Below are 24873 nucleotides of genomic sequence, written 5' to 3' on the forward strand. Positions count from 1 at the left end.
GGAAAAGCAAGCCAAACCACTGGCTAACCTGTAGCTCCTTTTCCTTCATGTCAAGTTCTCTTCTCTTTTTATTTAAGGTATCCAAATGTTCTTTCTGTTTATCTTCATAATGCTGCTTTCCTCGTTTCTGGCTATCCACTTCAGAATCAGCAAGATTTAATTCATCCTGTTTCAATAAAGACAATACAATCTATAAAGGAAGGATCATTAACAGCAGGGTGGGTGCTCTGGGGCTTTGGGAATAGGTGACAACTTAGCTAATAGAAGTGCCCATTGCACTTTTTAGAGAGAAATACCATACACCAAAATCTCAATTATCTCACAACCTCCCCACAACACCTCTAACACTGAGTACACTCTCAAGTACTTGGGAAATCAATTATTTAGTTCAAAATCATCTTGGTTTTGCTACTGACAGGTAGTGTGACATTTTGAGGAGGAGGAAGAGGCATAAAAACTTCCTGCCAATACAAGCAGGTTTACCAGAGAACTCAGGTCCTACCTTTCAACAATTTAAAGGGAAGGCAAAAAATTCTTATTGCCCTTTATTGAACTTACTTAAGAACTCCCAAGTTCATGGCTTGCTTGACATTAGATTAAGCACAGAGAATTAAAATAAAACTTAAGAGTACAAAAAAAAAAAAAAACCACACACACACACAGATGCAGAGGGGTACAGTGCTTACACAACACAGCTCACATAAAGCCCTGAGTTTGTTGCAGAAACATACACAAAACAAAACAAGCCCAAAACAGAGCTTGCTCTTCACTCTTTCCTAATTTGAAGTCTCCTGAGTAAATAATTTACCTGCTAATCTTTCTTCATTTTTTTTTTTTGCTTTAGCATGTCACTATTAGTATTTTAAGTGACCCTGTTCAATTCTTTATCTCTGTAGATTTTCAATGTTACTACAATGTTTATTGTTGCAATCCCTGAGACCAAAATTTTATTTTACCTATTCCTCAAATTTTTACAATTTCATTTCTTTTCTTATTTTAAATCAACAAAATACTATTTTAGTCATATTTTTCATTCTTTGTTTTTTTTTTTTTTTTTTTTTTTTTTGTACATTAATGCTGATTTTCTCTAGGACCTTTTTTTTTTTTTCCATTTATCTTAGGTCAATTATATTTTGTTTTTCTTCTACTTTTAAACTGTACTTCCCTAACAATCAGTTCATTTACGAGTGAACTGTGCTTTATCACTAAAATGTCTAATTCTGGAAATAGAATTATTGAAATGACAATAAACTGCAGGATAACACAACTACCAAACAAGGCCTGAAATTCACTTTATTAATTTATTTATAAACAACAAAATTTATTTTAATTCAGTTCACTTTACTCCCCTAAATCTAGTCACAAATATTATATGCCATGAATAAAAGTCAAAAGAAATCAGTCCAGAGCCATGTGTGGTGACCCATGCCTTTAGTCCTACTACTTAGGAGGCAGATGAGGACTCACCTGTTAGTTCATGGCCACCCAGACCGTTTCAAAACACACCAGAGAAATCAGCCTCAAATCTAAGTGTGATGTGCTAATAAACAGGGTTAGTAACATTTTATTTCAAGCTGGCTTTCACAGCTGCTAATCCATGAGTAACTAAAGGAAAGATGGGAAGACTCAGGCAGGGACAGAAACAAGTTGCTGCTTTGGGTGGCCAAAGAGATTATGATCTAATTGTTCATTTTCTAAAGACTAATTCAGCAGTTTATACATTTATATTTATAACTAACTAGTGAGGATCTTCAAGGCAAGATACAATGAGTTTGTTAGGTAATAAGCTGTAACATAAAAAAGAAAGAGTAACAACTGTATAAATACCTTAAGCGGATCTGCTAGCTCTGACAGCTGATTAATTTTCAATTTAATTGTATCATACTTGTTTTCTGCTTCAATTTTTAGACTTTTAAGATTCTCCATGTTTTCTTTTTGTTGCTCCATATTTTTCTCAACCATCTGCATTTTTATTTTATTTTCCTCAGCTTCATCTTCCTGACAACATTTAAAGAACATAGAGTTAAACACAAGTCATCCAACAAAAATATATTTTATATAAGCAATTCTTAGAAGGAATGAACAACAGGAAAACTCAGAGCGAAGATAAAAAACAAACACACAAACAAAACTGAAATATTTTCATACTTAAATGGGAATACACAAAGTAGTGCAAAAAAGGTTCAAAAGAAGGAATGGTATTTACCATTCAAGCAAAATAATACTCTGTTTTAAATTATAACAAAAGTATAACTTATTCCACCTACTCACTTTCAAAATGTATTTAGTATAAATCAGTATGTATTTGTGACAATGTGGTATCTGCTAAGTAAAAAAAGAAAAATTAAAACATAACCTATGCCTTTATAAAAAAAATTAACAAATAATAAGCAGGAGACAGAACTACTAATAAAACTCAACAATCCTCATTAGCCAAAAGTTCTGTAGTGACGATCATCCCTGTTTCGTTCACTGCTTACTGCATGCAACATGCTGCCATTCATTATGCAGGATATGGGTTGCGTGCTTCTTTGTTGTACTCCAGAAAAAGTCAAATTGGTCACAGAGGGCTAGAAAATTTAAATACACAAAAACATGTTCAAAAAGAAAAAAAATGAGATGGAATACAAACCTGGAATAAGGAATCCACGCTCAACCCTGACTGACTGGAAAAGTAGTCCTGACCTTAGGCCCCACTTATCTGAGAAACAGCAGCTCTCAGCATGCTGTTTAGAAGCACATGCTTTGCTAACATTTACAATATTTGGTAGAAGAAAATTCTACTGTGTGTACAGTCATATACCCAGCCTCACTCCGTGCAGAATCTGATGTATTTCACGAATGTCGATGGTGAGCATAAAGAATAGTTCCAACAAAAGGATCTTTTAAAAAGTGAGACTGGCAAGCCAATAAGCTATTACAGTTTTATCCTTTAACAATTAATTTGAAGAAAAGTATTTTACCAAGGTCGCAATATCTACAGACTGGTGTTCTTCTATATTCTCAAGTTCCCGAATTTCAGAAATATTTTTTCTTATTTTCATCTAAAAAGGAAGTATTTAGAATTAATAAAAACCAAAGGCCTTGGAAGAATATATTAAACTACAAAGCTCTACTATGCTTATAAAACAGCAGGATGTAATATCATCAAAGGGGATAGATACATGGTATTCAATGAACCAAAAAACTGAGATACATGCCACTAAGACCACTCTCACTAATCTATGTCTATGCAAAGAAGACATTAAGAAATACACTTTAGCATTCAAAACAACCCATTCTTCAATCCATACAAGAAAAATGCTTCTCTAAAATACTTAATGTTTCAAATTATTGGAAGATTACTATAAAAATACAGTGTTTCCCAAAGGCCTAAATAATCCCTGGGCAGCATAGAAGTCCATGTAGTTAAAACTTTTGCCAGAAAAGCACTGTAATATCATCCATCATTCTTATTAATGCTTTCTCTCAAATTAACAGGTAGTTTATAAGTGTACCTACCAAAAAAACAAAATTTGTATTTTCATTTCTAAGCAGTGATGATACATGCCTCTAATCCAACCACTTAGGTGGCAGAGACAAGTGGATCTCTGTAAGTTCGAAACCAGCCTTGTCTACAGAGCGAGTTCTCAAGACAGCCAGGGCAACACAGAGAAGCCCTGTCTTGAAAGAAAGAAAACAAAAACAAACAAACAAAACAAACTTTACTGATAAAATACAACACACTGGTGTTGTCTAGTTTTATTATGTCAACTTGACACAAGCTAGGATCATTTGGAAGAAATATTAAGTAAGAAAATGCCCCAACTAGCCTAGCCTATATGCTGGTCTGTAGTGCAGTTTCTTGATTGGTCAGATACATATAAAAAGGCCCAGCTCATCAAAGGCAGTGCTACACTGGGCTGGTGGTCCTAGGAGCACTAAGAAAGCAGGCTGTGCAAGTCGCGAGAAAGACAGTAATTAGTACTCCTCCAAGGTTTCTGCATCAATCAGTTCCTGCTTCTGCGTTCTTGTGCTTCTGCTCTGACTTCCTTCAACCATAGACTGTGATATGGAATTTTAAGCAGGTAACTTTGCTTTTGATCCCCAGTTTGCTTTTGATCATGGTGTTTCATCACAGCAATAGAAACCCTAATTTAAACAACATACAAAAGAAAGATATCCCTAGTCAGGCAATGGTGGTACATGCCTTTAATCCCAGCACTTGTGAGGCAGATGCAGGTGGATCTTTGTGAGTTCCAGGCCAGCCTGGTCTACAGAGCAAGTTCCAGGACAGGCTTCAAAGCTCCACAGAGAAACCCTGTCGCAGGTGGGAAGGGAGTTATTTCTAAGAATAGAAAGGGAGTAAGGCCAAAATATTTGAGAACATGAATGACAAAATGGTTAAGTTAGGAAAACCAAAGGGTTTTTTGTTACCTTTATTTCTTTATAATGTAGCTGGCACCTTTTAAGAAGTTCTTCATTTCTTTTAATATCCTTCTCTAAGGCAGAGAGATGGTGTTGAAGATTTGTTATGTGGGCCTTTTTATTTTCAATCTCAGTCTCCAAATCACTTGATAGAAAAGAGAAAAAAAATAAACTAACTCTTTGCTCCTTTACAAGAAAAGTTTACTTGAAATAACTTATTTACAAAACTCTATGCCATCAAACCAGTTCTACAGTCCTATCAAATCATTAAAAAGTTACCAATGAAAACTAGCAGAAATGAGACAAGATTATCTAAACTTAAATTTTGCTTATTTGATTAGCAAATATTATAATATGAATTCTATTCTCCAGGTATAATGCACTGATGTCGGTGGTAGCAGAAACAAGACAAAGACTCAATCCCTTAAAAGAAGATGACCAGATTACGTGCAACATTAAGTATCAATAGGACAAGATACCTTCTGTCCTCGCAGCTATAGGAATGCAAATGTTCTGGAAGAACATTCTTTCCAGCTAGGTCAGCTAGGTGATGCAAGGAGCATGCATGCATATACACAAGCACACACCCAGTGGTGACAGAAGACTTAAATAATAGCTTAACAATTCTCGTTTAAGAAAACAATGCTAAGACCATGTATGGAGTGGAGGGAAAAGAGGACAAAGGGATGGAAAAAAGGATGACAGATGCCCAAAACATCAAGGGTCTCTTTGTAGCAATGCAGCAAAAGCTACAATTTAGTGGTCTGCTTTACTAGTTCACACATGAAAAAGAATATTTGTTACCTAGTAAGACATACTAAACAGGAACTAAGTATACAAGCTACTTGTGTGACATCCATGTATTCCAGAATAGCAATGATCTCTAATCCTGCACTGCACTTTGTTGGTTTCCACAACACTCTCCATGTATAAACTACCCACCCCTCCTTAACACATTTGGCAGGCACTAAGTATTTGCTGTTTGAAGAAACAAATGAAAGCATAAACTCTGAAGTAATATCTATCAAAATGTTTCACCATGCAGTTCAACAACACACAGATACTCACCCTAAGAGCCTGTTCATACATCATGCATACTTTCCTAATGGGACTGCTTTGGGATGAAAAAAAATGAAACCAACTGCCACAACATTCATTTGGCTAATTTTCCCCAACATCTTTTTTTATTCCTAAACAAGAACAACTTTTATTTAAAATCACTAAAGCCTTGTAATAACTTCATGCTACTTTTAATGAATCACATGAAAATTAGTCAACATTTGAAAATGAGAAACAACACTCTCATTTCCTTACACATGCAAGTCACTTAGAAGGAATCCTTTTACTTTGAGTCAACTTTCTTAAAGGCCCTTCCTTCCTTCTGTAGTAATGCCACAGGGTGAATCTTAATACCTAATACATGGTAGATAGGACTCTACTAAAATAATGCTCCTTTTGCCTCAGTCTCCCAAGCAGCAAGGATGGCACCAGCACTAGATCTTTACGTCAATTTACTCTAAATATACTACAAGTTGGTAATTTCAAACCTAACCCATCACTTCACCAAATGGAATTAGTTGGGTTGAGAATTCAAGATATCAATGGTACCAGAAACTCTTATTTGCAAACTGCAAACTCTTTTAACTTCTCAGGTTTCTTTTTTGTTTTGTTTGTTCGATTGATTGATTGATTGATTGATTGATTGATTGATTGATTGATTGACTGATTTTGGATACAGGGTTTCTCTGTATAGCCCTGGCTGCCAGGGAACTACCGCTGTAGATTAGGCAGGCCTCGAACTCATAGATCCACCTGCCTCTGTCTCTGGGCACCAATCCCTGGACTAAGGTGTACACTACCACCTCCCAGTGTAACTTCTCAATCTATCTTTTCTACCAGCCCTATTTTCCTAGGCCTGTATTTTAATTTTGTTAGTTGCCCTTCTTTTTGCTTTTTCAAACAATGTAACTGTATATGAGACAAATAAGGAAGGCCATGTCTGAATGTAGCTCAGTATGCTGGATCCTTGCTAAAGGAAAAAAAAAATCATTGTGACTCAAGAGTGAGCAGTGATACAGCTGTATTTCTTCAACGTGGAATCCTTCAACTCTGCAATCTACAGTCTTCTGTGTACTGTTAGAATCTCATGCTAATTCACACACTCTTAGTACAGTGTTCTTACAGCCTGTGGACAGGTAGCATTTTGTACATCAGCTGCTGAGAACACTCTGTGTATTTGGTCCTCAATACTGTTGTCAAAATAAATGCTCAATTCCACATCTAGTTAAATAAACTTTTAAGACCAAACACTTAGATAAATCACAATTTTTCCCTGAAATAATCCCTAAGGGAAGGAAGGCCATTGAAGAAAATGGAATCCAAAGGAGATGGTGGGAATAATATAGTGAACAAACTCAATTCAAACCTGATTTCAGAATCCACATCTCTGCTTAGAAACTTGGGTCTTGTGCTTTCAGATGAATAGTAACGTCCTGCAAAAACTTGATCACCATCAGCTGTAAAAGCTTCTCTACAATTCTTTGGTGGCTTTTGGGACTGCATGACTGCACGAGCTACAGAATTATTCTACAATAGAAAAGAAGATACATTTTTAAAACACTCAAAGTATTTCTGATGGATACACTTCAAAATTTTAGCTATTGCTAAGGAAATTCAAGTACAGAGTATGAACCCTGGCCTTACTTTGATTAGCAGCACAGTCTCGATGCTCCGCATGTCAATCAGGCTATTTGCAACAACAGCATTGTCTATTTCTAAAGCTGTCAGAACAGTTGGAAACTCTGGATGGTAAGCAGCTCTAGAAGATAGAGGAGAAGGATAACTTCACAAACTTTAAACTCAAAAAACACAAAAGTATGTAATTTAACGTAAGTAAAGAGAACCTGAAGTATCTGATGATATTTGAAGGAATATCTGTAAGAGACTTATTTATTTACTTAATAACACTAAAAGTTGTGTGAAGACACTGTTCTAAGCACATAAAAAATATGAGCTCATGTAATCTCCTAACAGCCACTGTAACACATCCTCTCTATTCTCTTCTGATCAGATAGATGCTTCCTAGAGCTTATTAAGTTCACTAACATCCTTAAGGATAGTCATGTGGCCAGGCTGGAATTTAAAATAAGCAAATACAGATTTAAAAGACAGATACATGATCATAGAAGTTACAATTTCTACTGTAACTGTGTACAAACATAATAGTTCACTAAAACACATTTTAAATAGCTGAGTAACTATTTCACTGAATAACAGGAACTGGAGATGGCTCAGCAATGCTTGATCTGCAAGCATGAGGACATGAGTTCAAATCCCCAGCATCCACATAAAAAGCTGGACATAGCTATAAGCCCATCACTGAGGCAAGCAGGTCCTGAGAACTCACTAACCAATAATCCTTTCATAAAGGAATAAAATGCATCTTAAGTATCTGATACAGTTAATATTCTAATAGTTGCTCTTTTTTACATTTAAATGTTTCATTGCTATATTTAATTTCCAACCATATTTTAAAAAGTCCTTCAACACACATATTCACAAGTCCCCTTCAGAACATTTAAGTCAGCTAAAGGTTATTAAATCTACTCCCATCATATCAAACTGGCACTTACCAATAGTCACACACAGTAAAAATATTACAATTTAAATCCTTCCACTACTTCAACAACTTTGTACTTAAGCACATTAGACTTTATGCTGGGTTAAACACTTTGCCATCACCCAGACCTGTTTTATTAAACTATAATTTCTAAAATTTCTCAGTCTTACCAAAACTTTTCTTCCCAAGCTACTCCTGTTAAGCCTGACTAGCCCACAAAGCCAGGTCTACATTTTCTTCTGAGCTCCACTTTCTTTGAAATATTTCTCAGCAGGGTCCTTAACTGCTTCTCACCTCTTTGACACACCCACACATTCCAGAACTTATTCATTTCAGTCTTAATAAAAATGACATTCTTACTGACATTTATAAAGTAGTATTAACAAAACCCCTGTAGCTACCATAGTTTTGTATCTTAAGTAGAGTACCATTCAGCTTCCTCATGATTCTTAGCACTTGGTTTAGACTTTCCAGTAACAGAATTTCCAAGCCTCCCACAACTCCAGTTCAGTACTCTCATACTCATTTTTTTTTTCTTTTGTCCAAGGAAATCAGCAGTATACTGCACAAATGTTGCTAACCTTTAAACCCTTCCACAGTATACTGTAAATCAGAGTTGCTATATATTGCTTAATCTCTGAAAAACCACAGGCTGGAAAACAACGTGACAGCTGGGCAGTGATTAGCATTCCCCTTCACCAGGCTATGGCAATGTTTTGTTTATAGACTAAGAAAGCTTGCCATAGAGGCCAGGCAGTGGTCTGAGCATTGGTAGAGGTAAGACCTCTAGCAGCTGGTTGCTCTGCTTCTCTGATGCTTCAGCTTTCACCCCCTGCTAGCTGATTCTGAGTATTTATTATTAAGACCAATTAGAATTCATGCTACACCAGGCCCCATGGCAGATGACAGGGTTAAGGAAGTTGGAGAGATGGCTCAGTGATGAAGCTGGCTCTTCTTACAGAAGACCTCAACAAAAAGAGGCTCACAACTGCCTTTAACTCCAGCTCCAGGGAATCAAACACCCTTTTTCGGCTCAGTGGGACCTGGACTCATCTGTACAAACCTCTTAACCCCCACAAGTTAAAAGTGAAATAAATTCTTAATTAAAACAAAACAGGTTCAAGAAGGTGTTTTCCCTCACCTAACTTTATAGAACAGCTTCCAACTTCCCCATTTGGCACCCATATGGCAACAACTTCCCCATATGGCATGCAGGTCACCAGTTCAGGTGTGGGAGTTCACTGTGTCATTTTCAACATAAGCAACTAAGTCTGTCCTTAGGCAAATTCATTAGTTAAAGGGCTGGTCATTTATCACCGCCTCTGTCTACCTAACACTTAACTCTGTCTACCTAAGACTTAATGCTGTAGAATATTACATTGGGATGTGATACATTTGCTTATGCTTGGAACACTTGGTTTAATGATGTGTTGCATCCTTTTAAGTTGCATTTGTTTAATGAAGCTGTGTTACTTGCCTGCCTAAAACACCTGATTAGTCTAATAAAGAGTTGAACGGTCAATAGCAAGGCAGGAGGAAGGATAGGAGAGGTGACAGGCAGAGAATAAATAAAAGGAGAAAAAGAGGGATGGGGAAGCAACAGAGAACAGGAGCAAAAGAACAAGGAGAGGAGGACTCAAGGGGCCAGGCACCTCTTTTTTTTTTTTTTTTAAATTTGCAGTTGAGTTTTAGGTCCTAGATTCAAAATATCTCCCGAGTAACTAGGACCTATAGGTGTACACCAATGTGCCAAGCTCACATAACTCTATTTATAAAGTGGACTGATTAGCCAGCGATAGTAAGAGTTCTGGATTGGTCCCCTTGAGAGGAAAACACAGTTCTGTAGCATCCTAAGAAATGCCTTTCCAATTGTGCACATGACTAAGCAAACTAGAGACAGTATTTATCTGATTACCTGAGTCTCACATCATATACCTCATTCCGAAATTCAGAAACGATTATCTGTGGCCGAGAGGTCCCTGGTGGATAAAATTTTTTCATCAATGACTGAAGTACTCTCTCATCAGCGTGATTATGGCAACAATAGGCTTGCAGAAGTCCTTTTAAGCAAGATTCAATGGCCAAAGCAAGCTCGGGGTCCCGCAGATGAATGCAAGCACCTAGAGTGATCCACACACACAAACACATGCACACAAAAAGAATTATAGGATTTATAAACATTTAAGTAACACAGTTCTATAGAGTGATCACTCTCTAGAAGAATGTGACTAAAATTTCTGAAACCTTACATAGAAACAAATGAAAATACATTAGCATGGACACACTGGAGATCATACTGTTTAAATGAAGTAACAAATGAAAAGGAAGAAACTTTATGAAGAGCACATGAATCTGAAAGGACTAACACTCTTTCTCTAAATTCTTTTTCCCTTCTCGGCTTTAGTTTTTAAAGAAGAAAAGGAAAGGTAGACATTTAAAGTGATTGTCTCATTATGTTTAAAAATGTGAGCCATAGTGGTGGCACATGCCTGTAATCGCAGCACTCAGGAGACTGAGGCAGGAAGATCAGAATTAAGAGCTCAAGACCACATACAAAAGACTGTCTGTTCCACACCAATGTCAAAACCCCTTAGTGTAATTAAAGTTTATATATAACTAGCTAGTTAAATAGAACACTTCCTAGAACTAAGAACTCATGTTAATAATATTTTCAAAAACAGTGGCAAATACCTAAAGGGCCAATAGGTTTATGAGTAAATTGTCTCCGTCTGTAAGCATCATCTATAGCTTCCAGAAGAGCTGGAACATGAGGACCAAATCTTTTTAGTCGATCAGTTTTACTATCTTTCAGTTCTTTCAATTGTCTCTGATTATAACTCAATGTATGCCTCACATCTAAATCTTCTCTCCTAAAATACAAAAGCAGAGAAAGAAAATGTATTATGTTTAAGTTATACAGAAATATTAGGGTTTTGTCCATATATTTCCATGTTAATCAATAACCTTACTATGCTAAAAAAAATCTGATTTTCTTTAATTTAAAAATAATTGAGTTATCAGACAAAAACAGTCAGCAGTCCTCAAAACTCACATTAAAAGTGATACAATACTGATGGAATGAAAATCCCACAGACTGTCAAAATGTACAAATCTTAGAAAAATAATTTTAATACATTTTTATCAGTGCACGTTGGTGGCACAGGCCTCCAATCCCAGCACATGGGAGGCAGTGAATCTCTGAGATGGAGGCCAAGCTTGGCTGTGCTAAGATTCCCAGGCCAGTCAGGAATACAATTCTGACTCCAAATAAACCAAGTCGAAAGGCTCTTGACCGCTATCACAAAAAAGCTGTTTTTGCCTCATATTAACAGCAGAACTGCACGACACTCAAATAAGTGGAAGGTGTGAACTTACTTAATTCGAACATGTTCTTGTTTGTCCTTTTCTATAGCTTGTTCGAACTGTGCTGCCTCCTGATTGACGGCACTTTCCTGGTCCTGTAAGGCCTGTACTTTCTCTTTCAACCAACAGATCCTTCTTTGCCTTTCCAAGCGCTCTGGCTCCAACGACTGATCAGTGCTAAGGAGAGTAATAAACAAAAGGAGAAAGATAGTTAAATGAAACCTGACATTAAAAGCATAAGTCACTGAAATAAACTTTCATTAACACCAACATAGACAATGCACTGCTCATGGTGCCTCATCATTACACAGTGGTGACTGTGGAAATGCCATGTTACTATAGTACCTTTTCTTTAGCTCTTCAATTCTTTTACAAAGCTGCTCATCATCTTTCTTTAATGCTTTATATTCATTTAGGGAACGGTTATACAAAACCTAACAAAGAATTAAACATATTTTAGTAACATGCAGAAATGCATACATATACCATCAAAGCACACCCATGACCATCTGAAATGACATTTTATTTTTTTGTGTTTTTGTTTTTTTGTTTTTTGTTTTTTTGAGACAGGGTTTCTCTGTGTAGCCCTGGCTATCCTGTAACTCGTTCTGTGAATTCACAGAGATCTGCCTACCTCTGCTTCCCAAGTGCTAGGAGTGTGCCTGCCACCACCACCTGGCTGAAACAACATTTCTTGATGAGTGAATGCAGTATTTTTATTTTGAGCCAAGTAGAAAAACATTACTTTAAAAAAGTAATTAACAGAAAAGGAAAAGCTAACACAACAGTCATTATGTTTGGTAGAGTTTTTTTTTTATATTATAAGTTATAAGATTCCTCCCACCTCAGCATCATTAAAGGCTCTTGTCCGTGCAATGACATCTGTTTTCAATGCCAAACATTCTGGTGCCCGTGCATTTGTCTCTTCGCTGATTTTTTCTAGTTTATCTTGAATATCTTTGTACTTTCTTTCTGCATCATTAAGTCTGACCTTTAAGGAAAGAAAAGGAAAAACAAAAACAACAACAACAAAAAAAATTACTCTATTTTTCAATAACAAGAAAAACATAAAAAATAAGAACCAGTCACATTCTAATAAAATTAATTTTACTCTCGACATCAGATAAGGGCTAAGTGAGACGGCTCAACAGGTAGGGCACCCATGCTAATCCTGACAATGAAAATTTTAACCTGAGAACCAATCTGCTAAAGAGAACTGAATCCCTTAAGCTGTCTTCTGACCTTTTGGTACAACCCAAGGCATCTGTGGATGCTACAGCTTACATGGATGTACACATATGTGCATGCATACATACAAAACAGATAAATGATATAAAGCCTTTAAAGTTAAAAGATATTAGGCAATCCGTTACATAAAATACTAAAATGTAATTTAATCCTGACCCATTTAAATTATCCAATAGATGCTATCTATCCTCTGAGTATACAATGAAATAGTGTCTTTAAATGAAAAAGATTTTAGAAAGACAACATAACAGAATACACACAAACTGGATACTAGGTAGAATATACCTATTTATAATTATAAAACATAAAAAAAGAGACTATAGGTATGCCAGGAAAAGTCAGGATGGCCCAAAAGGAAAAAATTGTATGTGCTGGCAACAGAAAGGGTAATTAATTATGTACAGGTACATAGGCTGAGGGAAAGGTTTTAGCCAAAGACACCAGAGCATGTGCAGGTATCAATATCTATTTTAGAAACTAAAAATAAGAGAAGTTCAACTGAGAACATATATGAAATGAGATGATAGGTAGAAAAACTTCATATTCTACAACCAACAGCTTATAACTCAATCCTCTAAAGTAAATAATGTCCAAATTTGCATGCTGATATCTGATCATCCTCAAACTTGTTGAAGGCAAGGTGGCAGGAAAATTAAGGAAAGGTTTGAAAAATAACAAATATAAAGTCTTAAGGAACCAAAATGAGACATTGACAATAGGGATGAATTAGAAAGGGAGGGAAGGAGGGGAGTGTCATTTAAATCAGAAGCTAGCACATTTCATCTATAAAGAATCCCACGTAGGTCTGCCTCTGCAGGCAATATGATACGTGTCACACTCTCAGCTCTGGCCTTCGAGTGTCACAAAGACACCTGGGTCTAGAGGCTCACACCTGTGACCCAACACAGGGGAGAGTAAAACGAAAGATATAAATTTAGGACTTGGCAGAGGAGGAAGAGACTGGAGGAGGGAAAGGAAAAACAGAGCAACCAACAAAGGACAATGTCTTAAAGAACACTTCTTTGTTGTTGTTGTTCTTTTGTTTGCTTTTCAAGACAAGGTTTCTCTGTATAGCCCTGGCTGTCCTGGAACTCTGTAAACCAGACTGGCCTTGAACTCGAGAGATCCACCTGCCTCTGTCTCCCAAGTACTGGTATTAATTAAAGACATGCACCACCACTGCCTGGCTAAAAATGGTTTTAAAGTTAACAAAAATTTAAAGTTAGTATGATAATATTTCTTCAGAAACCTATTCAAGCGTCAGTCTATAGGCAATAATAAAGTCATGTCAAAGTGCTGCATAAGAGTGGTGGAAGGGGACTGGACAGATGGCTCAGCAGTTGAAAAACATTTGCTGCTCTTACAGAGGGCCCAGGTTCAATTCCCAAGAGCCACACAGCAGCTCAAAGCCATCTGTAACTTCAGTTCAAGGAAACCCAACAACTTCTTCAGGCCTTCATGGGCACCAAGCATGCATGTAGGAAAAACATCCATTCAAATAAATTTAAAAATTAAAGAAACATGGTAGAAAGGATATAACTATCACTATAAAATAGTCCTTACCCTCCAAAAGATTATAATTTCCTACAGAAGCGCCAAATGCTTACACAGAAGAAAGCCCTATAGCTTTCTTCACAACTCCTAGCTTTTGAAAAAAGAGGTGAGCATCTATTACTCAATTGGGTTCCATTATTAGGCTGGGAAATAGCTCTCAAGGAAAGTACCTCAGAACTTCCTCTACAAAAAGCTGAGAAATAAGACTAAGAGGATAAACATATTTGAAGAAAAAAATTTACACTATTATGTCAGAAACAAAGTTTGAGGTGAGTGGTGGCAAGGGTTGAACTTCCATTTATTACCTGAAGAGGGAGTGAGAAACCTTGCCCAGAGATTGCAAAGCAAATATACTATTCACTGCTACAAAACCCTTAAAAGTAAAGACACCTGTTGTGACAGACAAGTGCTAGTAAGCTGGGGAAGATTGCATCCTAAATTGCAACCATACTTGGGGCAGAAATTCCTTAAGCAAAGGAGAATAAAATACTAAGACATAAGTAATACACAATGGCACATAGAGTAGGACGAGGAAAATCATCTTATAAAGCACTGCTTCTTAAACCCATGTGACAGCATGTTACGGAATGTGGGAGTCCCAAAAACTTAACAGGAAAATGCTCCCGAATGACCAAAAATGAAAGAAAAATCAAATGCATAAGAAATTCAGGGTGTTCATGGCAATACTTTGCCATGCTGTATCGTGCACCTTCTCCACAGACTTGGTTCTGGACACAGTATGAGCACTTTGCACTATACATACCATATGTCACAAGACCAACAAAATCTGCCTCAAACACATGTCAGCTCAGGTCTGAGAGTTTTATGTTATGAACTACAGTATTTTTATTGAATAGATAAAGTTAGAGTAACATAATGGCTTAATTAAGGAGAACAACTTATTATTTTCCTACCATCACTCTGTAGCTTGTATAAATTCTTGTATCTCTGGATTATTACTGTGTTTGGATATTTGCTTTTAAAAACGGCTCTGAGTTTCTGACTCCAGTTTCAAAAAATGACCATGAAACCACTGAAACATTGCTTAAACCAGGCATGGTTTAAGTCGAGAAAAGCAGAAGCAGTCTGATCTACAAAACAAGCTCCAGGGCAGCCAAGGCTACACAGAGAAACTGTTTCCAAAAGCAAAACATTGCTTAAAAAACTCCTTGAGATTAAAACAGAATTTCCAACAATTTCTGAAATGAGCCTTTTAAAAAGCTTTGTTACTTTGTACTAGTACTTTGTACTATGTATTTATATCAAGTGGCACCCTTATAGCAGTAATGATTATAAAACTTATACATCAACTCTGAAAAAAACATTAATGATGTATGTCCCACAGTATTAAATACTAAGCTAAAGATTTAATTCCTTATGTTTAAAAAAAAATGTACATCCACCTTATTAGTATTCAAATTTGCATTAGTCTTTAAGGTAAAATTTTATGTTCACCTAAATATTGTGTTAAAATAAATATCTGGCAGTGATGGGGGCACATCTTTAATGCCAGCATTAGGCAGAGACAAATGGTCTAGTTAAAGCATAGCCAGGGCTACAAAGAGAAACCCCATCTCAAAAACAAACAAATGAAAATTTCTTGATGACTTAGTATCAGTGACTTTACAAACATATTTGACATACCTACACACAGATGACGAAGGATTGGGAGTGGAAAAGCTTTAAGAAGCTCTACCTATAAAGACCAAAAAGCTATGAGTCTCACTTTGAGCATTAGTGAAGGAAGCTCTATGCAGTAGCTGCACAACCTGGGAATTACCAAAACCCACGGAACCACACTTGAATAAACCTAACAAGTTATCTATTTCAAACACTAGGAAATAGGAAATCTAGATTCTGGAATATAAATCATAGTACTCTAAGGTTTCTCTAGGCACTGTTTTCACTTCTAATTTCTCTAGTTTACTAATATCTAACTTTAATTCAAATAAATTTGACAGTTATTTTTGGCAGCTCCCTATTTCTCAAATGTTCTGTTTCAACTCCTATTGTCCATATACATGACAGACAAGTCAGGATTATTACAGACATATATAGTTCTGTTTCAAAACAGTTGCAGCTGCTATACATTATACAGTCTTTGGAAAATGATCTGGTTCAAGATTAACAGATTTAAGTACAGATAATACACAGGTGGTTTGTAGGTCAAAACTAGCACCAGCAATCTCATGACCTAACTGACTATATCTTTGTAAGAGTCTCTAAGTACCTGCTGCTCTTCCATTTTCCTGTCAAGTTTGGCAGCACGTTCTTCACCAATTTTGATATTATCTCGAATAGCATTCAACTGTTTTTCAATTTCATTAACCTGAAATGTAATCATATACAAAATTACAAAGAACAGTCATGTAGTCTGTGATGAAATTCACAAATGAATATAGATTAACAAAAGGAAATATTACCACTGCCCAAGCCATTTCATGTTTCAGATATTCTAAATTGGTCTTCATTGTACTTAAACCAGCAATATTTTGAAAACGTTCCTCTTTCTCCAAACATTGCCGCTTTAGTTCAGTAAGTCGCTTAAAAGAAAAACAATAGAAGGAAATATATTGTGAACATGTTATTTAAAACAAGGCCTAAATTGGCACTACACAAAAGCTTTTTAGAAAATGACTTCATTATTTGTGCTAAGTACAGTAATTTTGCTGATCAAATGATCAAATATTAATGAGCAAAGGATTACAGGTCCAAGACCATATAAGTTCTCATGCATCCTTTTCATTTCCCATTTAATTCCCTATCTAAATACCCCTATCTCTTAATTACCCTCTAAAGGCTAAACAAGCCTAATCTTCCAGATAAAGCATAACAAGTACCCCAAAACTATTCAAGATAACAAAGAGAAGGAATTTATTCACCCAACCAAAAAAGTCCTAATTCTTTTAATAATAAATAAAACAAATACAAAATATCACATCATTAGAACAGGTTATTAAGTGGCTCCCAGACTTAATGTTCTTTACACCTGTGTGTATGGTCCCCTTCATTCACATTTTCTATATTCAACCAAGCCTCAATACTGTAATCTTATTTTGATTCCCTATCCAATCCAATTTACCTTCCCTTTGCCAAGATTACTTCAATCTATTACCAAATCCCTCCAAGCTTACTTGTGCCTCCTCGTTCCTTCACTAATGCTCCCTGCCTTTAACTTCAGCAGTTGTGAAAGTTAGCAGACAGAGATTCTCAACATTTCCAACATAATTACTTACAAATCTAGAGTAGCTATCTGCAGGGACTGCTGCAAAACAAAGGAGGTGGCCTGGTTATGTAAAAGGTCATCTCCAGGCTCCTGTCTTGGACCCTACATTATCGCTTCTCCATTCCAACCCTGTTTCATGAAAACCATCTGTATCTGCTGCATTTCCTAACTCTACAGATCTGGCTCCTATTTTTCTCATTAGTGAACCTGCCCTGACAATTTCTACATCTCAGCCATGACCACTTTCTTCTCAAATTCTCTTCCCTTGTCTTATATGGCCCCCATGACCTCTTCTCCCAGTTGAGGTTTGGTTCTGCCTTTCCTGCTCTCCTAGTGATCTAAATAAGATGCATTATATATTTGTACTAAAAAAAGTTACATTTTATACTAATTCATATAACCAGCTTCCAACTTGGTAATCCTGATAACATACAAGCCACTTAAAATTTTGTTTAAAACAGAATGAAACAGGGCATGACTGGTAGACGTTACTTAAAAATTCAAGGACTCAAACAATATGCCCTGGGGTCAAAATTTTAAGATTTGATAGCTGCTGATATGCACTGCCTGCTCAGGGAATGTCACTGTCTTATGATGACTCATCCACTATAAAGGCATACTATGTGTAACATCAGCTTGACCCTTGTACTCAACAAATGTTACAAATTTCAAATTATTTATAGTGAAAATCAGGGATGCTTTGTACAACCAATTAGTTATATAACAAGGGATTTTATCTTCTAGTTTAGTCTAAAAGAAGAAAAAAGACATATACATACCCACTATCACAAAACAAAATTGAAGGTATTAAATGTCCTAACTATAAAAATTAAATGTCATATAATTTAGTGTGCTAGAAAAAAATGCCATTTGTTTCAGGAAGACATAGATTTATACATGGGAATATAATTTTGATACTTTTACCTTAAGTAACCTAAGAACTGAGATCAGCTCAAAAAGATTTACAGTAGTTACAAACCTCTTCTCCTTGATTTATCTGTTCCTTTGTTCTTTCTTTTGTTTCCATAATATATGAATAATCTTCCTTCATCTGCTCAAGCTGGGTTGCTTTCATGAAGAACTGTATCAATAAAAAGAAACATACACTTAGGACTTTGTAGGCATTTTGTGCAAAAAAAGGGGGGTACATTTTAGCCCCCAAAACTTTTAAACCATTTGCACAGAAAGCACTAAAAATGTTAAGCATGTATACATAAACACAGAAAACAAATCATATTTCACATTAAAATTACTGAACCTGCTAGAACCACATCTACACAGTCAACTGCAAACACTCTTAACACCCCATGAAGGAAATTCCTTAAAGTATGAAAATAATACAACTTGGAAATTTTAAGAACTCCTACATTTTCACAAATCCTTTTTTCAAAGTATAAATGGCACTGCATTCCTATCTTTGACCTTAATGCATCCTAAAATAGGAAGTATCAAAATTCATTCAGAAGACTACACACTAAGTTTTAGTAGTAATCAAATAATTTTTTAGCTTTAAAATTTTAAATGGTTTAAAATTTGTTAAGTTATTAAGTTATATGTGGCCAACTGTTTGTTTCACTGTATTTCCTTAAAGTTTATTTGAAAAAATAATAATCTGTTCTTTTAGAATGAAAAGTCAAATTTAAAAAAAAATGAAGACATACCAAAAAAATTATACTTGCATCTTACTTGGCCACGTTTAAATATATTTTACAATATTCTTTAAGTGGGTGATTCTGAAGGGGGAAAAAAAAAAAATCTCAGTATCCAGTATCTGAGCAAGTTTCTATGTATCTACAACCATGACCTTAGTTAGGTTTATAGTTTATTCTCTTACTTTGTATTTGTCTCCCTCATTTTTGGATTGTAAGAACTGCTTACTCATCTCTTGTGTTAAAACAGAAACTGGGTTGTCCACCTAAAACAAAATTTTTAAAAAGGGCATTAAGAAATATTTCATTATAATGCTTTAAACCAAACTATACATTTTTAAATGACCAGTGGTCAATCAAGAAAGCTAAGCTTATTAATTTATAAGCTTATAAGTTTATAACATTAGGAATAAAATATAAAGAACAATGCTACACATTTGTAATATTTTATTTCAAAATAAACAATACCAAAATATATTGTAGCCATATTCAGCATTCTACTCCAAAACATATAAGCTCAAGAAGACTCCTACATGCCTTTACCGGTTTGTCCCACAAGCTAGGGAAATGGCTTAGTGGGTAAAACACTTGCTATGCATGCATGAGAACTGAAGTTCAGAGGCCCCAGAACCCATGTAAAAAGCCAACAGGAATGGGAGCCAACTTTAACCCTAGCATTTAGGGGACACAAAGGGTCCTGAGGGCAAGCTGGCCAGCCAAACGAACATGAATCAGTGAGCTCCAGGGACAATGAAAGAACCTGATTCAATAAAGTGGAAAGCAACTAAGAACACACAAAGTCACCTCCACACAAACAAGCACTCATATATATATATATATATATATATATATATATATATATATATATATTGCATATAAATATACATGCATACTATAAATACACATGCACACACACACATACACACACACACACACACATACCCCCATACACACGCACATACCCCAAACACCACACGCCAAAAAACAAAAATAGACTTTTCACTTTCATATAGATTACCACTTAATGTCACCACCATCAAAGGGCAATATAGGTAAATACGTGAGTCAGCTTTCCTGCATTCTAAATTTAATTCTGTCCTTATCCCTATTTGCTGCAGTCATTGGCAAGTCAGTGAACTTTTTCAATACACAAAGAAAGTTCAGCCCAATTACCTGTGACCAAAACCATGATGCCAAGTACTGTTTTTTCACAGCAGTGCATAAGATTTCTCATGTCTTTCTAACTTTGTGAGGATAATAGAAAAACCAATAGATCTCGTTTAACAATAGGAGTACAAGTCATTTTAAATAAGCCATACCTTAAACAAAAGTACAGTTAGCTACCAAAATATGTAAGGTGAAAAGGTTTTAAATACATATTCTGCTTTGAAAGATTCAGGGTGCTTATATAACAACAACTATGGTACTATTGACAAAGCAATTTATGATGCTAAAAATACTCACAGGTTAATTAACAGGACAAGTATAAGAAAGAAACTTCAACTATTCATTTTAACATTAAGAATAACAACTGTTGAAATTTTTTCCCCTTGGTTTCTCTGTATAGTTTTGGATCCTGTCCTAGAACTTGCTCTGTAGAACAGGCTGGCCTGGAACTCACAGAGATCCACCACCTGCCTCTGCCTCCAAGTGCTGGGATTAAAGGTGTGTGCCATCAATACTGGCTGACGACTGTTGAATTTTTAAGTAAAACAATGTTTCTAAAAGCACCTCCTTTTAAGTAAATGCTGATGCTTTTTACTGCATTAAAAAATGCTCACAGTTCAGTGTGGTGGTACTCATCTTTAACTCCAGCACTTGGGAGGGGAGGCATACAGGAAGATATCTGACAGCCTGACTACATACCAAGTTCCAGGCCAGCCAGAGCAACAACACAGTGAGTCTGTATTTCAAAAGAAAGAAAAGGGGGAAGGGAGCAAGGACTATGCTTCAAGACACCCCTTTCTCCCCTTCCCCCCCCCCACCCCTGTACCTGCCCCCAGCAACCTTAACTATCTGACTTCTTGGAAAGAAGACCTGATGTTATTGTCAACACCTGGCCATCAGCTCGTGATCAGTAGCACTACCTAAGTTTATACCGTTCATTAGTCATGAAATGAACCTGAGTCCCTATACTGCACAGAAATTTCATACCATTATTAAATAAATTTTAACAAGATACTCTTCACTATGCTAACAAAGCCAATGCACTAAAAATAGAGCACATATATTCTATCAATTTACCATGAAGCCATCTTATTTACTTATATGCATGGCACAGGCAAATATCACACCAAACCAATAAAATGATAGTTTCATAAATTAATCTGAAAAACAAATTTAGTATTACCTGGATGTTAAAATGGTCAAGAATTGCAATCAGCTCTTCTTTCCTGGTAGAAACCACGGTGCCTGGTTATAAAAACACAAAGACCAGGGGAAAAGTACAATTATCTAAAAATGCAAATATAGAGCACCTTTTGTCAGGCCAACAACAACAAAAAAATACTAGTAAATACATATAGTTTCAAGATGACATATTAAGTCATTATACAAATAGAGGGTAGGAAAACGCATACATGCAGTAACAGTGTATGTGTCTTCTTCCTGTGGGTCCTAGCCAGTATCTTAATAACTAAACACTCACCTCCCCTTTAGTGCCCTTTCCTACCTTCTGCTAGCTGTAAGCTATAGAAATCAAGGGAAAGAAAAGAACCCTACAGTTGAAAACAAAATGACACAACCTACTTCAAATTAATTCAGTTAAACATGGTATTGATTTTGTCTTATAGTAACAACTAAGTGTAATATACACATGTGCGTGTGTGTGTGTGTGTGTGTGTGTGTGTGTGTATTTGTACGACCAAGCAGGTACAAAGAGGTTTCAAGAGACTAGAAAGATATCACAGGGACAATCATAAGAACTTTTAACTATTTACTAATATTTCATAAGATATAAGAAAACCAACAAACCTTTTTCACTTTTTAGTTTGTAAGACCGACTTCCATCTACACTAATGTGTTGCTGCACAACTATAGAGTCGCCGTACACATTTGCCCGGAAGGCATCATCTCCTCTGTTCCGTAACGTTATTGAGATGTCTGCTGAGCTGAAACAATGAGGTTAACCTGAGTTACATGATGGCACAGTGCAACATGTTAGATTCAATACCATAAGCAACCTACTTAACATGTTAGATTAGCTAAGGGTCATCACTATCACATAATGTTAAAGACACTGTATCAGACAGAAAAATACAGCTGAGAATAAAAGCAGGCGATTCATGTGAGCACTTGATAAAATATTAATGCCTTCTCATACAGAACTATTTTAATTAAATGAAATCTTTGATGAACTTCTTAATGGATTTGTCAATAAACTCCATCCTTTAACATTTACAGGAAACACAGGAAAAATATTAAAGATGAACTTCTCTGTACACCACAGATGTGACAGGAGATACCCATCAGCATTTCTGTACTTCGCCACCTATCCCCCAAAACTGGGCTAAATATACATAAGTCTCTTAATTATTCAAGTTCAAGAAATAAGCCTACACTTCAGTTAAGACTCCTTAATGTGGATTACATAGCTTGGTTAGAGACATCTTAGTGAACCTTAATCAACAGTGGTGAGAAACATAGAAGAAACACTACACCATCTTTGCAACACTTCATTAAATCTAAAATAAATTTTTCTTAATTCAAATTTCAACATGACCAAACAAAGGAATGATGATGGTGCATTAGAGCTATAGTTTTGAGGTCTCAACAATGAAACCAATCTGATGAAGTGATGAAGCCTGCAGAGAAAAGCAGGAGCTCTAGGGAAATGAACCTAACCGACTGACAAAAGAGGCATATACTCCAGTCACTGACTGAATCAGAAACAAACAAAACTCACTTCCTCCATGCTCATACCAAATTAAAGTATTAGTTAGTAAGGCCTGCACACATGGAGTCTCAGTGGCCAAGACTAAAACGAGGAAGAAGAAACAGAACATAAACTCCACAAAGTCACACACTCAGTCATCACAAAGAGACAGGAAGGGAAGCTAAGAAACACAGTAAAGTAGAACCATCCAGGAAAAGGGATTGGTGGTGGTGGTGTATGCCTTTAATGCCCGCAGAGGCAGGCAGATCTCTCTGAGTTCAACGCAAGTATGGACAGCTAATGCTACACAGAGAAACCCTGTCTTGAAAACAAACACACGCAAGGACCAGAAAGATGGTAGAGAACAAAGGAACTACAAAGACACACACACACACACACACACAAATTAGCCAGAGAAAAAGAAAATGAGGTCTGAAATAACATCTAAAACTTTTAAATTAATAGTCCCAATTATTCTATTTTATTATACTTAGCTATGGACTTCAAGAACTGGTCTACCTGCACAGGTAATGCACCCATCTATTAAAATAAAGGAGTGATTCTCAGCCATCCTAATGATGAGATCCTTTCATACAGTACCTCACATTGTGGTGACCACCAACCACAAAATTATTTTTATTGCTACTCCATAACTATAATTGCTTTTGTCTTGAATTACATTGTAAATATCTGTTTTCCAATGTTCTTAGGTGACACTGATGAAAGGGCTGCTCGACCCCCAAAATGGTCTCAACCTACAGGTTAAGAACCAATATAATAAAACTTCAATAAAAAAATTTTAAGGTACCATGATTTTACACTTTCAGTATCAATTACATTCACTTACCTGTCACTACTTAAAAAAAAAAAAAAACTAAAACTGGAAAAAAAAAATAAGTTTTACTAGTTAAAGTACAAAACCCTAAGCAAAACTCCAATGCTTTACATAGCCATTCTAACTATATAAAAAGTCATAAAACTGTAAAACAGTAATAAAAACCAGTGACAAATATTGGAGTTCAAGCTGATGGTCTGATGGTAAGAAAAGCAAAGCAACCAGCCAGTAGCTCTTACCACTACCAAGGCTGAAAGGGAGATACATGTTCCCTGTGACTGGAAACTGAATCCCACATGAGACCCTTTGCTTCTTTCTTATATACCTCTCTAGTGCTGGGATTAAAGATGTGAGCTCTGTTACTCTTTTAGACTGACTCATTTATCCCTGGGTGGTCTTGAACTCAGAGAGATCCATTTGCCTGTCTCCTGAATCCTGGAATTAAGTGTGCCACCAACACCCAGCTTCAATGGCTATGGCTAGCTTTGTATTCTGATCCCCAGGCAATCTTTATTAAATCACAAATAATTTATCACCACATAAATCTGTACAGAATTTGTGACTGAGTGTTTGACTGGCCTCCTTAAACTAGCCAGGCAAAGTTTTTCCACGAGATGTTTTATGTCTCATTAAATCCTTTAACCTCTCCATTTGGGAAGTACTGGGACTCAACCATAAATTTCTGAGACATGTTGTGACTACAGTTTAAAAGCTACTAGCTTATACAACAACTGATTTTCAAGGATAATTGCCATAAGAGGGAACATGTATATAGCTTAAAGCAGTAAAGCAGAGATAACAATAGAAAATAATTAGTTCTGGGAGACTAAGCTGTAACTACACAGCCCTAGCTGGCCTGGAATCCCCAGCAGTCCAAGCTGGCTTAGAAATAGAGCAAACATCAAGTCTCTGTCTCCCCAGTGCCAACATTACAGGTATGGAGCATAATGTAGTTTTAGTAACCTTTCTTTAAACAGGAGCTAAAAGACCCTTTAAAAATGTGTTACCAGTCAGAACTGCTAGCACACACCTTTAATCCTAGCACCTGATCTATGAGTTTGAGGCTTGCCTGGTCTACATAGCAACAGGGCTACAGTG

The 24873-nt window shown here is 36.1% G+C and overlaps 1 protein-coding gene across 3 annotated transcripts in view; it reads right to left on the reverse strand.

The window, feature by feature from the left end:
* The window catches only part of Smc6 (structural maintenance of chromosomes 6), a 53778-nt gene that overhangs the window by 17399 nt on the left and 11506 nt on the right, over positions 1 to 24873 (reverse strand). For all 3 annotated transcript variants that reach the window (XM_051181650.1, XM_051181651.1, XM_051181652.1), the window contains exons 5-21: positions 22040 to 22176; positions 21417 to 21478; positions 19252 to 19332; positions 18397 to 18498; positions 16615 to 16734; positions 16422 to 16520; positions 12234 to 12380; positions 11735 to 11823; positions 11402 to 11566; positions 10718 to 10896; positions 9942 to 10146; positions 7111 to 7225; positions 6833 to 6993; positions 4417 to 4552; positions 2964 to 3044; positions 1828 to 1998; positions 29 to 166 (exon numbers count right to left, since the gene is read on the reverse strand). In XM_051181650.1, coding sequence (XP_051037607.1) covers positions 29 to 166; positions 1828 to 1998; positions 2964 to 3044; positions 4417 to 4552; positions 6833 to 6993; positions 7111 to 7225; positions 9942 to 10146; positions 10718 to 10896; positions 11402 to 11566; positions 11735 to 11823; positions 12234 to 12380; positions 16422 to 16520; positions 16615 to 16734; positions 18397 to 18498; positions 19252 to 19332; positions 21417 to 21478; positions 22040 to 22176 — 2188 coding nt within the window. The remainder of the gene's footprint in view (positions 1 to 28; positions 167 to 1827; positions 1999 to 2963; positions 3045 to 4416; positions 4553 to 6832; positions 6994 to 7110; positions 7226 to 9941; positions 10147 to 10717; positions 10897 to 11401; positions 11567 to 11734; positions 11824 to 12233; positions 12381 to 16421; positions 16521 to 16614; positions 16735 to 18396; positions 18499 to 19251; positions 19333 to 21416; positions 21479 to 22039; positions 22177 to 24873) is intronic.

Source organism: Phodopus roborovskii, unplaced genomic scaffold (assembly GCF_943737965.1).
Source record: "Phodopus roborovskii unplaced genomic scaffold, PHOROB, whole genome shotgun sequence".
Taxonomy (NCBI): Eukaryota; Metazoa; Chordata; class Mammalia; order Rodentia; family Cricetidae; genus Phodopus; species Phodopus roborovskii.